The sequence below is a fragment of the Opisthocomus hoazin genome, chromosome 4 (genome assembly GCF_030867145.1).
Source record: "Opisthocomus hoazin isolate bOpiHoa1 chromosome 4, bOpiHoa1.hap1, whole genome shotgun sequence".
NCBI classification, from domain to species: Eukaryota; Metazoa; Chordata; class Aves; order Opisthocomiformes; family Opisthocomidae; genus Opisthocomus; species Opisthocomus hoazin.
The window spans coordinates 84009907-84028496 of NC_134417.1; the positions used below are offsets into that span (position 1 = coordinate 84009907).

Consider the following 18590-nt stretch of genomic DNA (forward strand, 5'->3'; position numbering starts at 1 on the left):
TAAAGGTATTTCTGTCTAGGATATATGTGATGCAATTAAGCACACTTCATTATGTGTGAATGAACTGTATGAGTTGTATGAGTGCGAAATACAACTCTCAAATACAACTCTTCATTGTATGAGTTCAAAATATTAACATTTTTGTAAAACAATAATTTAATGCTTCATTTCAAGCCCTGCAACAGAAATATTTTTCATGTTATATCTTTTATGCGGCAACTTTTCTGACTTCATTCTCTCATAAGCCACAACTGTAGGAGGTCAAAGCGTGTTACCTGTATGGTTCCAGCCAATGTCCTTCACCTTTTAAGGAGGGTTGTTATTCATGGTATCAATGTAATTCTTCTCTCTGCTTGTAAGAACAATAAAACCTTAGGAACTCATGTATTACACAGTATGTAAGTTAACTTTTCTAATAGTGCCAAATTTAATCTTTCTAGAGTCCTGTGCTCCTCTCCTCTGTAGATTATTACATTACAGTATCTACAGTCTCTTTTTACGTGGAAGTTTTCTTAAAAAATACATTTACTGTATTGGTGTGTGTATATTTTTCTTAGGTTTTCAATATATATGCACTCTAGTATAGTTTTAAGGATATTGGAACTGAAATTTCTTCATTCATTTTGCCAGATATCCCATGTATGCTGGGTATTATTAGGGTGGGTGGAGTATGAATGCAACATTACATACACAGATTTATCTTTAAAAATGCAATGAAAATTTTTTATGCAGCTCTGAAATTTTATGCAACATCGTTCTGTCGTTCTTCATCTGTCTAATCAGTATCTTCCTCTGTAAATGCCTCATAGATTTTAATGCTGTAAAGGACTGTCAGACCACACCCAAAAAGGTCACCATAAAGTCAATCATTTCCCTTCATAAGTTATTTAAAGAGGTGATTACCACTGTTGTTAAAAGATAAATACTTTGTGGTATCTTTCTGGTTAAAATTAGCCATTGGATCAGACATATCCAAAATCTTTTCCTCACACATGTTTTTACAGCATGTGATCAGGAGAAATATTCTGAGTTTCTTTATTGTCCCTCTGACATCCAGTTGTGACAACAGGACTAAGCTTATATTGATGTTAGGCACATAAAACTTGAAACTACATGTAATTTTCTTTGGATGCTGATTTCCAGCGATGTTTTATGCTGTACGTGGGATAATAACAATTTCAGTGCTTCCATTTTACCATTTTCATAATAGGAATAGTATTTACAGGAGTGTTCTGAAGTTTAGTTAATGTTGAAATTCTTTCAGACAGGCACAAGATACAGACAAGCAGCCATGAGAGGTATAAAAATGTATGCAAATGTAGCTAATGAAGCAAAAGGAAGAGGGCTAAATGGTGTCTTAATAGTTTCTCCTTAAAAATCTATTTTGATAAGCAATATTATGCCCCGTCTCTTGATTATGAATCTTACATTTTTTAATAATCTCTTCCAGTGTTCTGGGACCAGCTGTGACCTTCAAAGTGCACGCAAACCTCCAAAATATATCAACTGCAGATGTTGCCAAAGCAGCAGGTAAGAGTCCTTGTCCATTTCCAAACTGTGACCTCCCAAGCATCCATTTAGTGGTCAGTAGCACTACAAACAGCACAGAAGCATCCCGTTCTCCCAGGAAGATTGATAATTAAAGAGAGAGACGGTCAAGAGGTGAGTGGCACTTATGGGAAATTGAAGTGTAACATCTCCGAGTCAGTTAAAACTGCCTCAGACTTCCTTGTTTGTCGAGGAAATGGATTAAACAGAGACTTGTAATCAAGGCCTAGCATGATGAAAAACTCTTCAGTGTTGTCATGAACTCATAAAAACAGACTGATTATTTGTAAAAGAAGATGTAGTAACTTTGTGTTTCCAATACTTATTTTCAGGGAACAAAAATGTTATTACATGTTGGCCTAAATTTCTGGATCAAAAGATGGTAGATATCTACCTTTGTTGGTGTGCTGTTTAGGCAATCTCAATGACAAGTTAATCTAGGAAATAAACATTGTATTCCTGGAGCTAAGCTGCTTCTGAATAAGTACCACTCTTCCAAGGACTCTTGCTGGCTTCTTGTCAAGTTACCCAATCAATAGGTTTTACAAATTATGAACAGGTTGAAATTTTGTTTGAAAATAGAAACAAAAGTTCATTTAGATAAGCACGGGGAGCCCCATACTGTCTATTAACTTCTCCTTTTGCTGCACCATGGATGAATTTAGCTACAGAAGGAACTGGGGTCGTTCCCATGCCAGAACTTTTCTTTGCAGGACCCATTGGAGGATTTATGTCAAAGTGTCTGCAAAACAGATTGTGAAAAACATTCAGTAGAACATTTAGCAGTCACCCACACCATATTGTATCCACTCTGAGTTTTAAGGAGCTTAACAAAAAAGGTTAAGCACTCTCAGTGGTGTACAACCTTTCACTTTAAGCCTTCTTGTTAACTGGTGATGAGAGCATAGCAAATGGGATACCATTTTCCTTAAAAGAGTTTAACACACCAAAAAGTCACAGATGTGTACTGTCAAAATTAGGAAATTACAGTAATTTTTGAATTATGGGACACTCGAATATGTGTGATTTACTTTGGAAAACTTAATCTGGTTTTATAGCAATGCCCTGCCTTGTAAACCTGTTGAATCTCTCTGAAGGGGTCAACAAACATGATGCGGTTGGTAAAGCCTGCCTAGGTTGCCAAAGACTTTTGCAAGGTCTTTGACTAGAAGTTTCTAAGGAAACTAATTTTTTCTTGGAATGTGGAATATGGAACATGAAAATCTTGGATCAGTAATTGGTTGCGAGGCAAGAAACAGAGATTAGTAATAATTTGTTAGTTTTCTCAAGGGCTAAAGGTAGCAGAAAAGTGCAAGAATCTCTGCTGGAAAAGAGGGTGAACAGAAAGCCTGTTGACAGTACTAAATTATTGACAGTATTGAAGGTGAAAGTTGGTCTTAGAAATGTATAAAAAATTTACCAGATTTAATGACTGCTGTCAAAATGGCAGATGAAATTAATTGTAAATTACTGTAAAGAAAAAGCATATGGAGAAAAAAATAGATATACATATGTAGTTATAGGTCTAAACAGACCATTATTGGTCTGAAGTAAGAACTTAGTGTAGGAATATGTAATTTAATGAAAATAACAATTTGGTCTTTATTATCAGTTGAACAAGGACAGTGTTTAAGAATTGATGGGAAAGGAATAGGAAATAGAACAATATCACCTGTTCTTGCATAAATCTATCCCTTGCTTGTATTTAAATATGACATGAAGTTCTGCTTCAGAGAGGTTGGAAACTCTGATTGAAATGGAAAGATTCAGAGAAAGGTAGTAGACATGAATGCAAGTATGGAATATCTTCCATAAAACAAATGGTGAAAAAAGGCAGGAATCTTTATTTTGGGAAAAAAAGATGAGTATGGTATGAGAAAGGTCTGTCAAGGCCAGAGTGACACAGAGAATGTGGATGGGATTGTGCAGTGGCTGTAAAAATGCAAGAACAGATGAAACCGGCAGAAGGCAGGTTCAAAATAAATCAGAATGCATTTTGCAGCTATGAAGTTTAAGTGTTCAAAGATTTAGAAGTTCATGGAATAGACATCCACTGAAGTTTAACAAGTCCATAGAAACCTTGTCAAGTTCAGGAGGTTCCTGATGTGCCTTGGCCTGTTCCTAGCAAGTTGCTTTGAAGTGTGTAAATGCTGTGACTAGTTTATTACATTAAAAATAAGAAGTAAGATTAGGTGGTTATTTTCACTACTGGGATCCAAGTAGTTGTTTTCGACTTCCTTAACTTAAATATTGCTGAAAATATAGGGAGGTTCTGGAGACAAGAAAAGGTCACCCCAGTGGAAGTTCTACAGAATCACCAGTTTAAATTTATCTTTCATATTGTAATTTTATCTACTCTATATATTTGTATCCCAAGCATTTCCTAACTTCTGTTTGTAAGGTACATTAAATATTTTCAGGGTTTTATGGCTGCAGAAAGAGGTTTGTAGGAGTCTTACATCAGTTCATCTCTGTATGCTACCATGGCCATAGTATTGTTATAACTAAACCTTGTGTTTGACTTTTACAAAAAATCCAACCACTATTCTATCTAGCTGTAAAGCATTTTAAATTAAAAAAATATCACATTTTTCTTTTCTAACCAACAGAGGAGGTTGCAGTTGCTTGTCAATGGACTCGCTAATCAGTTAATTTATTTTAAGCAAACTTCTTGCAGATCTGTAAAGCCAAAAATAAACTCAGTTAAAAGTTCAACAGCAGTATATACTTCGATTAAAAGTTTTTTCGGGCTTTGGTTGTAATTAGAAATTTCAAAAGTCAACAGTGTCTTGAAGAAAAGTATTCCAAAAGCTTAATTTACCAAGGAAACCAAAACAGAATATATCAATGCATATTTCCAGGATCAACACAGGTGAATGCGTTACTCCATGGTGTACTGCTATTAGGTAACTTGACATCCAACCAGGAACTCGGAAAGCAGCTCTTGTTTACCGGAAATGAATAGAAAATTTGACAGAAGGATTTCACTGTCTGTCACATCCTTAGAAAGGAAAAGAATTTAGAAAATGAGGTAATCAGATACCATAGTTGTTATGGGAATGTAAATTATCCAGCTTTGCAAAAGGAGTCTACTTCTGCAGCTGTTATGTACTGCACATCTCACTGATATCCACAGGAACAGTTTCTGTGCAGCAGTTTCATCTTATTACTCATGTCACATATATTTTTGTAACCAAAATGGATAAACCTTCCTTGCATTATTTAGGTTTAAATATAGGGAACTATATTTAAAGTTTTCCATCCTCCCTGGGGAGTCTGACAAATGTTCAGGTTAAAGAAGGCATGGGATTCTTTAGCAACTATGCAAACAGATGAATGATTTAGAATATCTACTAAAAAACAGAGATATGGAAGTATGATAACAAAAATTGTTTCCTATGTTTTCTTGGGGTTTGAGATCTGTTCTTCCTGGTGTGCCTGAGACCCAGCTGAGGAGAGATAAAGCTCTCTGAAATCCTTCAGCCACCTTGTTGCTGATAAAATTTGTTTTCTAGTAATCCACAGTTCCAATTCTGTATAAATGTTTTGATTACTTTTTTTTTGCAGTTTCTAGGGCTACATAATTCTACAGGAAAGCTAAGAAAGTAATTTAAAATTGTGTATAGCTTGCTGTCTCACATTAACAATACCTTTATATGCTCTTTGATTACAGAGCAGGACAGCCAATGTTTTGCCAACATTGTATACTTTGACATTCATAATATAGAACAGATCTTGCATCAAGTCGCTGTCCTCTGGCCTATTTCTATTTAGTAAGTCAGGCTCAATGGTGCAGTGTAATTTCATTTCAACATTTGAAGAAATAAACTTTCTCTAAACATACATGACCTGCTCTAGAAGTAATTACACTTGGCACATGACATCATTTAGATAAATGAAAGTGGATTTAAATCGTCTTCAGTTTAAAGGTTAGGAGAAATCTAGTTATTATCAGTAAGATAACTCTATTTATATAAAATTGCAATATAGTCAGTATAGCGGCGTGCAATGAGTTTGATTTCATACAGCTTCATATGTACTCCAGAATCCCACCATTTTTACAAAGACATGTAAAGTAACAGTGATAATTAGAAAAGAGGTATCTTATGACATTTCCGAACATAGAATTTCAGCATCAGATGTCTGTAATGATCACATATATACTGCGCACTTGAAAAAGATGTAGGACAGAAGAGCCTTGTGTGCAGACATTCAACATTGCTGAAATGAATTAAGAGCATTTTCTTATGGGTAACTGCAGCCTTTCACTGGTTAGAATGATGCTTACATTTTTTTGGTATTGTATTAAAATGCAACAGTTTAGGTGGTGTAAAAAATGAGGAGAGAAGAGCAAAGAGATGTATTCATAATGTAGGCATATCAGTGATAGGGGAGAGGTAGCACAGCAAAAGACAAAGCATAACCAGATACTAATATAATTAATAGGTCTTGTGTGCAGGTTCTTGTGTTTAAAATATATTGTATATGCACTATTGTGGCAAGTCAGAAACCTTGATTTCATTTTTTAAAATATAAATTTTGAAGATATATTAGAATATCAAGATATTTTTTTGTTCTGTAAATCCCCTAACTTTTAACCAAGCTATTGATTTGGTTTTTATTTTGCTTTTGGTTTCTGGTTTTTGTTTGTCAGGGTTTTTTATTTTTCTGTTGCCCTGCTGGTGAAGCCTACATTTTCACAATATGCATCGTTTAATAGGGACCATTAATCATGACTTAGAGAGTAGGGTGTCGAATAATATAACCTTCTTGTCCAAAAATTATTTCTCTGCCTGGTTTTTAATTCTGAAAAAAATGCATTGCAAAATTAATTCTGCTGAAAAAAACTCACAAATACAAAAGTACTTCATTAGCATTAAAATTAAACTGTGTAACAAGCCAATTTGAATAAAGACACTGCCTCAAAATTATTGGAATAGATAAATAACGCATATAGATTTCCTCAGCAGTTTTAAATAACTGCAATGGTTAAATTTTTAAACTTACAGAGTTTGAGATTTGACACCTAGAAATTTTGCTCATGTCCCAGCTGTGATGAAATATCCATGGCAACAGATATTGCGATAGAACTTTTTGACACTGAAACTAAATATTTTTGCTAAAATTCGCAGTTCTAAACAGACGAAATATGATCCTTAACTTTCAGCATTAAACAATCCTTTTGAGATGAAAAGGATACTTCAAAACCCTTAGAGTTAACTTACCCTCTCTGGTGATTTAAACTGGTGGTGTCATATACGTTTAGAGTGGTCCAAAATGTCATAGTTTTAATCTTAATTAGGATGACTAAATGGCTGGTCACATTAGTAATCCCGGATTCAGTTGGTGAAGAAGATATTTATGCCTTGTTCTGCCTCCGATATATTTCTTTTGCTAGGCAGGTCTGAGCTGTACTTATAAGCATCAAAACTTACTCTTCTAGAAACGTAGGCTTAAGTATCTAAATGAGTGGTCTAATTTCAAAGGCTCTTAGCTCCCATCACACCCTACAAACTTTTAATGACCTTGGATAGTTGGCAAGCTTGGAATGCAGAGTTTTCTGAAGAATGACCAAGAGATTTACATTTCAAAGCTATACCAGAGAGTGAAGCACCCCACCTGCATTAGAAAAAATGATTCCTCATTCTTCTTCAAATTTGGAAATACTGGTGAGGAACCTGCCTTACACAGTCACTGCCGAAATCTGCTTATTGCTCCTGTTTCTTAAGCTCATTCAGCAGAATCATGGTTTTGTCAGATATTCAATCTGGGCATTATTAAAAAGGGTTGAGACCTAGACATGAACGTATTTTGATTTCCTTATAAATTCAGTTCTACAAATATCCATTACAAACATAATATAAAAGACCTAACTGTGAAAGTACAAATGATTGGTTAAGGCTGTAAGGCTGAGATGCAATTTTTGGCTGTTTGCAGCAATTGTCTGTATTAGCCTTCACTATAAATGAAAAATACATTTCAACTTTTAGCAAATACAGGTGTAAGTCTAAAATATTGCAGATGATCTATATGACTATTCTCTTGTATCCATTCCAGTCAGGAAATGTAGTCCTCTTTTTATTGGTCAAAAGGGGTGATCTTTCCAGTTTGCTGCATAATATAAATGCATATAATAAAAATCACATTTATGCAGTACCTTTGTAAAGCTTGCACGCTTCTTAATATCATGGTCTGAAATTTGGCAAAATGAGGTACAGAAGGAACATAATTTACTAAATATTAGAGAATCAGTTGATGGGGATCTGGCACACAGCGTAAATCGACTGTTCATTTCTTGGAATACTCTAGCTAATAAGTATTCACCATACTAATATCATTGACAGAAACATAGTAACTCTATTGTTATCCAGTATTAGCAAGAGAAGTTTTCTAGGAGGTTCTCAGGAGAACAAAAGAGAGAGAAATGTTGTGAGATTTATCTGCATAGAATAAAGCTACATGTAATGTGTGTATGTAAAGAATGTATAAATGTAGAAGAGGAAGACTAGGAGGAGGAACAAGAGAGCAATGAGGAATAAATGATCAACTGCAGAAGCAGATTTTTTTTTATTTAGATATCAATATACTTAATTAAAAGCATATTTAAAATAATTGATATTACTGACTCGTGTCTTATGAGCATTGTGGTCTCATGGAGGAATCTGAGCAAAACCTGGGAAATGTCATTTAATATCATGAGTTCAGAATACTGTGATTTTCTCTTTCTGGTTATTTAAGCATGTGACTAAACACTATCTGGCCTTTGTAGCTTTTCAGAGCATTGTTGATTAACTATTAGAAGTTCTTTGCATAATATGTTTCACTGAACTATGTGCAATCAAGGAATTTGTTATTCCTTATACTGCTACTGCTGCTGACATAATGAAACTTGGCAATGCACGTCATATTGTTTTGTTAATGGCAACATCCATTATCTTTTTTTGTGGTGATCGTCCTTGTGGGAGATATGAGTTCTATATCATCAGAATCAGGAAACTTCAATTTCTGAAGAAAAAAGTTTTCCTCTTCTTGAAGAAGTCCTTGTTCTTTCTAGATGGTTATAACCGGCCTTGGCTGTCTTGATTTTTGGCATAAGTTTTGAACATCTTGTGAGAAGTCTCAGAAAGATGAACTCTGTTTCTTTAGTCACAGGCAGGTCCATGCTGAGATACTGTGTTGGTTTCCTTTTTCTACCCCACAACCATAAGCAATAATGGTTATTTTGAAAGTATTAATTGTCCAGTCATTTTCACATTCATAGTTCATCTGTGACGAAGTGAACAGAACAAGATGAAAGTCTTTGGCTGAATTCCTTCCCTCTATATCTAGATTTTTGCAGACCAAGCAATTAGATGTCTTTCTCTCTGAGATGGTAACAGAGTGTGTCTATGAATAATTTGAAGTTCATCTTTGAAGTGAACTGACAGCTGCTGTGCCAGAAGCATTGAACAACGTAGCCAGGAGGCTGTGAGGTCCATCTGATTTCACTTGCTGTTGCCCTGGTTTAAGGAGGACTAGAATTCTTTGGTCTATAATGTGAAACGTAAAAGTTTGACAGCTCTTTTTCTGTTGCTAGATCTCTTAAGACTTTTGGTGCAAATTCTGATTTCTTCTACTCAAGCCTCCTTAGCTCACATTGTCCTTTTTCACCTTTTGACCCTTCCATAGTAGATCAATTCCATTTCACCTACTATACTGTCAAATCTGTCTGAAGTATTTTCCTCAAATCCTTCCATTGCTGAATAAAGGATGTCATTATATTTTTGAAGTATTATTCAGAATCTGAACTATCTCCTGCTCTATGAAATGTTGGCTAAAATGATTAATGAATTTTTGAGATGGCACTTCCTTCCCACCTTGTCCTTCTGTTGAAGAATGGAATGAGTTTTAGCAGTTGTGACGGATGCTACCATTCCTTAAATGTGCCTCCATCCTGAAGAACAGCAAGCATCTTTGGTTATGACTCTTCTCCAGTGACTTCCTTCTAAATATGATATTCATTGCTGTGATTACTAACGACAGGGTTTTTTTAACTTACACCTCTCTTCTCTAAGAATAACTGTAAGGTATCTAATTTTACGAAGAAATCTTTTTGCTTTAAAACCACTCTCTGTTCTAACAGAAAACTTCAGAACTTCCTTCTGTTCACCATATAAAGTGATGTAATCTGGAACAGGTTGTCCAGAGAGGTGGTGGAGTCTCCTTCTCTGGAGATATTAAAAACCCACTTGGATGAGGTTATGTGAAACCTGCTCTAGGTGACCCTACTTTGGCAGGGGGGTGGACTAGATGATCCACAGAGGTCCCTTCCAACCACTACCATTCTGTGATTCTGTAATCTATTCCAGCACAAACCCCTAAATCAAGCTTCTTAACTATTGGGAGGTCAAAAAGTAATTAATAATTATAGAATTCAAGAGAAAAACAAGAGCTAAGTAGCATTATGTAGCCAGTGTTCTTTAATTAAGGCAGCGGTGGTTCATGTCATCACATTCTGATGCCTCTTATTAAACACCCGTTCATAGAAAACCATCATGTTGGTATTACACTAAAATAACGATAAGCACACCATTGTTGTAGTATATATGTTAATATTTTAGAATACAATAGTTGATACCTGAACCAGACAGTTCTGCCAAAAGGTCAATGGAAAGACCAGAAGTGATACTTAGAAAAACATACAGCTGTGAAGATTGATTTGCAGCTACTCATGTGTTTCTGTTACTTGCTTTTTCTGAAATCTATAGGCAGGCCTAGAAGACAGGCAAAAATAAGACCTCTATTAAAGTAATTTATGTCATGGTTTAAAGGTTAATAACGGTTGTAAAATTGAATTTTTTAAAGAGACCTCTGGTAGTATAACTAACTGCATTGTGATAGTGAGGGTAGAATTTGGTTCTCTTATCTGGTTGCACCTGTCTAAAGGTTAGGCATTTATTGAAAACTAGTTGTCTAGATTGCCTCTACATTCAGAGAAAAAAGATAGATTGTATGAACTGGCATTTATCATAGGTGGCTACAGGTAGATGAGAGAAAGCCATCACTAATATCCACAGAAATGTATAGATATTGTTGATGATAGGACTGTCATACATAAATACTGCACATAAATCCAGAGAGGTTGGTTGAAGTCAGGATTGTAGAATTTATATCAGTGGAAAGCTTTCAGGGTCTTCCTGTAGTCACTGCTTGGTAACACATTCAAAAATATTTTCCGTTGCCAGATCTCTTAAAATCTTCTGGTGCAAATCCTGATTTCTTCTGCACAGACCTGCTTCATTCACATTGTACGTAGGTAACATATTCAAAGCTCTTCAAGAATTCAAAATTAATTTAAGATTGAGTAAATTCACATAGATTTCAAGTTTGATGAATATTAACGTGTAATATTATTGAACAAATTCCTACAGTCTGTTTGTTTACACCTACAGCTATGCAAGATGAAACAGTCATGCAGTTGAAGTGCAAAGTGCTTTTCTTTCAAGTCCAAGAAATGTCCTGATAAATTTTTGAATATAGAAGTGAAAAGTCTTTTTCCATATTAAATTTGCTACATTTTTCTTTTCATAGATATTTCAAAGTGACCTGTACATTTTAAAAAGACTGTTTTCAGCTGATGTAAATCAACAAATAGCTGCACTGAAGTCCAGAGCACCAAGAATGTGTGATTGGAACAAAGCGGTGTTATTTTTTGTGTAGCACCAGTACTGTGGGGTCAGACTGTGAACAAGGGATCAAAAAGCCCCTGTACTAAAATATTTGAGAACTAAATTTCATTTTAATTTTAAGGAAGCAGAAATCCCCAAACCCAAGACAACATGCTTAATGTCGTATTTTATCATATTATTTAGCAAAATTGCTGCTATTTAGCATTTTTATGATAAGCAACGGATTTTCCAGGAAAATTGAACTGTATATGCAATATGGCATGTACAACAGTAATACTTACAATTGCAGACATTTTAAAATGTGACAGTCCTTTAATAAAGTCTTATATATTTTTGTGCAGTACACTTAAGAGACTATCTGTTCACAGCGGACCTTAAGCATATTAAACCAAATTACTTAAGAATACTACAGTACGAAGAAATCTGATAAAGCAGGTACATAAAAGGCAGAATTTATGTAAAGAATAGGTAAGCTGATCTAGTATTTTTTGGTGAATATGTACCTTTTTAGGTAATCATAGATAAGAGAATTAAAGAAACCCTAGTTTAGGTCATATGGTATTGTAACCTAACCTTTACCTTGAAAAGAACATTCAGTATTTTTTTTTCCACCCATTACATAGATTGAGTATAACTTTTCAAAATGTGAAACAAGATAAATCTAACAATTTTAAACTATGCATGCAAGTAAATACCAGGCATCATGTGTGACAGAGGATAATGTGCTATTTTAGTTGGTACAAACAGGAAAATGTTCTTTATCTGATGTAACTAAATATCCTATTTTTAATATAAGGAACTGGATGATTAGCAATCTTGTGATTGTAAGTGATAGCTTGCATATCAGCCAAATAATAAAAAATTATGAGGGAGAGCAGTGCTACTTCAGGGCTTTATGAAAAAAAGCTGTTATTTAAAGCACAAGAGAAAACACAAAATCAATTGCACACAAAATCATTTTAGAATCAGGCTGTCATCCCTTTTTGCTGGAGAAAAGTAATAACATGAAAAGGCACTTCTCCAGAAGCGCGGTGGTTGGGTAAGAGTGTGCAGATGTGGCTGACCCAAACCTGGTAGCGATCTGTTCTCTTGGTAGGACATGATTTATGGGATGACATCTAGGGAAGGAGGCAAAAACATGACCTGGGATGAAAGGCAGGTGCAGGGCTTTTAGGCTGACAAAGGCTTAGTTACAAGGTCCAGAGGATTCATGTATCGTCCATCTTGAAGACAGCCACTTTCAGGACCTTCTGCTGGTGGTAGCTTGTGGAGGCATGTATCTGAAAGGGGAAATAATGAGCTCTTAACAGTGGGACAAGGAATTATTTGAGAGCTTTGGGAGAGTCTTTGAAGATAAGAGAGGTTAGTTGGCAGTACTCAGAAGGGCACACTTGTCAGCACTATTCAGTCCTGTATTTTAACATTGCCTTCATTATAAGCAGTCTTTCTCCTATGGATTGAAGGCTACTTCAGCAGCTGCTGCTGCTACCTGATAGCATGCACAGTTGTTAGGCAATGTTGTGACTACAGGGCAAATGATTTGATGTTCATGAATTTTGTTTTCTGGATCATCTATGGTCAAAGAAAGGGTTTTTTGCCTGAGCTTTCCTGAACTCCAGGTATCAGTTGTGACAGGTAAGATAAGAAGGAGTCAGATTTACAGACCTTTGTTCTTGTTTTTGTTTGGAGATGATGTTTTCCATTGTCTGACAAAAATTGTATGCAGGAGTCAGAGATTAATGACCATTGTAATAATCTGCAAACACTTAATCTTTCTAGTATTATCTAGTCTTCAGAAAATGCATGTTAAATCCCTTTGTTCTCTTTGGAAAATATTTTCTATGAATGTGAACATTCCGGATTAAGCAAGATTGTATGGCTTTATGTTGGCTGAAGTCAAAAGATGTGCTAGATTTAATCTAGACATAGATTTTCAAGAAGTATCTGTAAATACTCTGTGCCTCTATTTCCTTAATTGTAAATCTGAAATACTAATAGGAAAAAGGCTTTTTACGAAAATAAAAAAAAGCTATAACTTAATGTTTTTTAAAGACAATTCAGAGGTTAAACAGTATGGTCTACTATAACACAACTATGATAATTTGTTCCTGTGCTGCTTCTGCTGCTTTTTTGTATTTTTTTCCTTTTGCATCAGTGCAACAAAATCCAGAAGACAGCAATCAAAAAATCATTTTAGTTGAAAGATCTGTCTACTAGGTTATTTAGCCTGTCGCCGAGAATGGTGATGGGGTTGGCTGGCAGGAGATCATACAGCTAATATTTGGGAGTCTATTAAAAAAAAGAAAGACGGGTGAGGAAAAAAATCCATATGCCAAAATCCAGAGGGTGCCTCTTGGCAAAGTTTTATAGACATTTTAGACCAGTAACAAGAAAAGGTGGGTAGCTACACCCCATTACTCCTTCCTAAACAGCCAGGTAATTACTTTTGGCATTTTGACAAGTGTTTGCTGGAGTGAAGGTCAAAGCTGTCTGCAGAGAAGATCTATGCTAATCTGCTCAGCTGGAGAAGACTCAGGTAGCTAATGTTTTGTAATTAGAAGTTGTGGAAACCAGTTTTCACTGTAGTTTTGTCCTGAGCATAAGTGAACTAATAGTACAGAGTAATTTCATTTATCATAGTTTACAAAATTGTCTAAATGGATGCTTAGAAGTAAGCATACAATTTGAAATTGGAGAAACGTGGGAAAACTGGTATTGTGGTACAAATGAAATATATTTATATACACATATATATGCGTGGTATTATACATAAGCACATATAAATTATATGTGTATATTATGTATGTGTGTATTTGGCTATACACATACACAGGATGAATAATGCTAATGCTTTTAATTTACATTGAAAAATTATAATCATAAAAAGAAAATCAAAGAAAAAGAAAAGCAAAACTGTATAATTTACCTGATAAGTACTGCAAAATTTTGCTCCAAATTTCATTTGCAAAAATTCAATGCATGTGAAAACCTCCAGTTTTTCTTGTGCGAGTTATCAATATCACTTCATCCAGCAACACTCTATATGGGTTCCTATAATGGATTTTAAACTGATGAAGTAGTTCAGCAATATATGAGAAAACAAGTACCCACTCCAAAAAAATATATCAAAACAGGTAAGAATACAATGAAGATTTTTATAAAAAGTATAATTAGTTTTATAGAGCTGACTGCCTCTTCATGGTGTTATATTCCTGTTTTTACCCAGCTAAACTAAAAATAACTTTTGTCCCTTATCGTACTGTTCTTTGTGCTACAGAAAGTGTGTGCGTGTGTATATATATAAAGACAGAAAGAGATAAACAGGGAACTTTTCAGAGGAACTCAAGGTGTTCAGCTATGCTCCCAAATCCCAGCAAGGACCTCAAGTCTGCAGTGATTTCACGCATATTTAACTTTTCGTTCCCTCTGATTTTGCTTCTTCAACTGAAATACTTCATGTAGGTATATGGTGACCATGAAATTCTTACCGTGAATGGAGAAAGAACACAAACCTTCAAAAAGTAATGGCTTTGGGCAGGATGGTATGTACCATGGAAATGCAGGTCAGGATTTGATGGCCTAATCATAGACCTGGACCTAATAATATAAAGTTGCAGTGGTTCAGTGGTTGCAGTTGCAGCTGGACTGGAACCTCACAGCAGCAGCAGTTAAAAGGGACCATTTTTTTGCTGAGTCATTTTTAACCTTGATCAGCTCTGCACAACAAATTGTTGACCTGTCACCAACGAAGAGCCACAGGGATGCAGCACTAATGAAAATACTCCTCTAATTCTTTTTGACTTTACATGTAATCCACAGCACGCAGAAAAATAGAAACAAAAAAAGAGATAAAGCTTTAAAACTAGGTCTGAAAAAATAGTGGGTGCCTCTGAAACATAGACTTCAGTTGAGAAAAAGATGCATTTTTTCTTACGGATTTCATGACTGGGCTTTTATAGGAGGCTGTTATATCATTGCAGGGAACCCAGAACACAACTGGTTTTCGAAAGAAACCAGCAAGTGCTTGCTTCTCCCCCGTCCTTCCTTCTCTGAATGGGTTTTGTGTCTTATAATATTCTTTCTGACATTTCTTTCCCTGGCGTTTTTCCTCTTCAGGGGAATCACCACATAGCTGTTCTCTTCTTTCATTGACATTTAACAACTTGAGGGTATGTTCTCTACCCATGTGCAGTGATACAGTGGTGAAACTCACAGTAACATTAATGGGAAACGTACAGCTAAACTAGCTGCACTAGGTGTAGTTACTACCCCTGGCTGCAAAACAGATTGGCATGTTCAAACAGGAATTATTTCCACTTAAGTGAGAATTCAACCAGGTTATTACATTATTTTATCCTAAATTAAAAGTATTTTAACATTAATTGTTTACTGCATTTGAAATTGAGAAATCCATCTGTTGTAGAACCTATTATTTTATGTTACAACATAATGTTTTCAAAGTTGGGTGAAATTTTAAGCAAGTAAGCTATCTCCCACTGGGCAGCTCCCTGTACGCTGCTTCCTATAAGTCTTAGGAAAATATGTTAACAATTATTATTCGATGGTAAGTTAATATTTTGTTAACTTAACTGTGAAGAATCAGATGCCCCCTTCAGGTTTTCTTATTTAAACATGGATGAATTTGAACTTTTGCAATTATTTGCTCAGTCCTCCTGCAATTCTGCTTTTCCTCTCTGGTCCCATATCCTCTCACATTCTATCTGTAGCTCTTTTTTCCTACTGGCAGCAGAGCTTTCATAGGATAACTCAATATCTGAAATCAGCAGAGTGGACAAAAAAGAGCTGAAAGCTGGGAGTTGTGGAAAGCCTAGAATATCAAAGGTACCGGTCCCTGGTTCCAGAAGTGACAGTATAGACAAGGAAGCTGATCCTCTTCTGTTATTATTAAAATGGCGATGAAGCAGAGTTTGCATATTTATCAGATTTTTTTCTACATATTGCTTCTGTTTTTCTGATACTCTTTACCAGTGAGAATAAGTGCATCCATTTTTCAGATTATATTGATGTGTTTCTTGTAGGTAAACAGTATCAGAGAGTTTAAGAACTCTAATTTGGTGTCTTCTGTTACAGTGTTATGCTGCTGTCTGTTATATACCAATATCTGTCATACTACAAGCAATCATAAATGTTAAAACTGGCATAATTTATGTGTAGAGTCGTATGTATCAAAATGAATTATAACTTGCCCTTAAGAGTTTTAAACAAACTTAGTGGAATATTGCCATACAGTTAAACAAATCTTTGCTTTAGACAGAAGGCAAGAAGTATCTAAGACTCCTCATTCCAAAAGACGTTTGCGTCTCAGATTTCTTCACTAAGAAAAAGAAAAAAGTGTAAATGGAAGCTATCTAGACAGAATGGTTAGTAACACAGCAGACGGTCCACAGCATGTTTTCACTACCACATGTATACTTTCAAGTTCATATTCTGGTATCCCTAGGAATAAGCTCAATTTAGTTCTTATTGTGTATCTAGTAAGGGCTATCAACTTTTCACAGAATGTACCGTTACTGCTTGTGAGCATCCTTCAACCCCCTTGTTCCTCTTCTATATAAACACATGCAATGCACACAGGTTTATTAAACCACTGTCAGTGGTTGGTATCACAAGAGGTAAAACTGAGTTTGGGGTAGATCACCACAGAGAGGTGAGAGCTATTGCTGGTCAAGCCCTACCCTCTTCCAGGCAATTAGATGGGAGAGGTTGTTTGTGTTGATACTTACACATGCTAAAGTTAGATAATACATTTATACCTTTTATATTTAAAGATACTCTGCACTCTTTCAACACTTTTATCTCATTAAAGAGGTAATACCTAGAAGGCAATGTACATTTTAAAAACAGAAAATAAAAAGTGAAACCAGTTAGATATGACTTCCATAGTCTCTTCCTTTCGAACACCACTGGAGATACAATATGTGGCTAAAGGAACTAGATATGCCCATTTATATAGAAATCAACTCCAGGAAATCACTTTTTACAGATTTTAAATGTACGAAGTCTTTCTCTGTATGGTTCTCAAATTCCTTTTTTCATGTCTGAACTTCAGCCATAAGAACATAAAAGGAATTCCATTCGATTTCCTTTCTTCACTATTTTATTCAGAAACAGTTACTATACCTGATAGAAATGTAAAAAAGTCACAGTGAAATGATATGACCTTCGATGTTTTTATATTTGTAAAAACTTAGTACATTCCACACTTTTAATGCATGTTCTATTCATGGATCTTAAAGAGTTCTTGAGCCCATTCCAAAATGCGCAGACGGGTCCTGCCCTTGCATTGAAGGAGACAGAAGTCATAGGTCTCCACCAGCATGCCACTGAGCCCAGGCTATTGTGATGACTCTTTCAGTATCACTTTTTAGAGGCTGGTATTTATAATGATAAATCAAAATGTCTATGATTAATGGTAAGTTAGGTATTTTTAATTCTGAAAGTTGTCCAAATTGCCTAAAATTTTGGCATACAGAACCTCCAACAGTCAATATGGTAGCACACAAGGTAGAGCATGCTTGCTTAAAATATCTTCCGTGTTTTATTTCCAGGGATGTTTAAACTTTCAAAAAGCCATATATCTATGGGGCTAACAATTACCTTTTCTCCAGGAAGATTTCTGGGAAGATTATACCAACAAAAATTCACTTTAATATTTTAGATTTCTGGTGACTCCTGAGTAAGGGTTACCAAATTTGCGTATGATGTTTATTTTGATTGTCACTTTAATTCCTGTGGCAGGATTTTTGTGTACGGAAGTGAACGAGTTTCTCTACACTTGGCATTTCATAAACCAATCAAACTTTTCATAAGTATGCTTGGCTAGGTCATCTTTTATTGTAAACCTGGAATATTGCTTTTGAAAACATTGCAAGTAAAAACATGACATTCTGATTTCTTTCTTTATTAATATTATTATTTTAGTTTATGAACATTCTTTGCTTCTGTCCGCTCTATTTTTAATTTTTTGGGGCATAATTTCCAGATTTTAATAGAAGACATTTCATTTTATCTGTAATTAAATACGTAACTTGTTATTCTCAGAAGGTTATTATGGATTGTGACTTGACTGTTACAAAAAATTAATGACTTAAAGAGGCTCCTAATATCAATTTAGTGTAAGAATTTAATTTATTATTCATTAATTTTGTATTCATTGTAATAGCAATAATCATTATTAACTCATTGGGTAGGTATGAGAATGTTAGGCACACTCTATTTCCATAGGAATTAAGTTCGTTAGTCATCTTTAGCAAAACATAAAGCACCATTCATGCATTAACGTTGTCACTTGTTTCTCTTTATATTTCTATGCCTGTTATTTTACATAAATAACTGCATATGTATAAGCTGTAC

General features: G+C 35.1%; 1 protein-coding gene across 2 annotated transcripts in view; it reads left to right on the forward strand.

Annotated features, from left to right (window-relative positions):
• The window catches only part of PTPRN2 (protein tyrosine phosphatase receptor type N2), a 707013-nt gene that overhangs the window by 330560 nt on the left and 357863 nt on the right, over positions 1-18590 (forward strand). For both annotated transcript variants that reach the window (XM_075419758.1, XM_075419759.1), the window contains one exon: positions 1451-1530. In XM_075419758.1, the coding sequence (XP_075275873.1) occupies positions 1451-1530 (80 nt within the window). The remainder of the gene's footprint in view (positions 1-1450; positions 1531-18590) is intronic.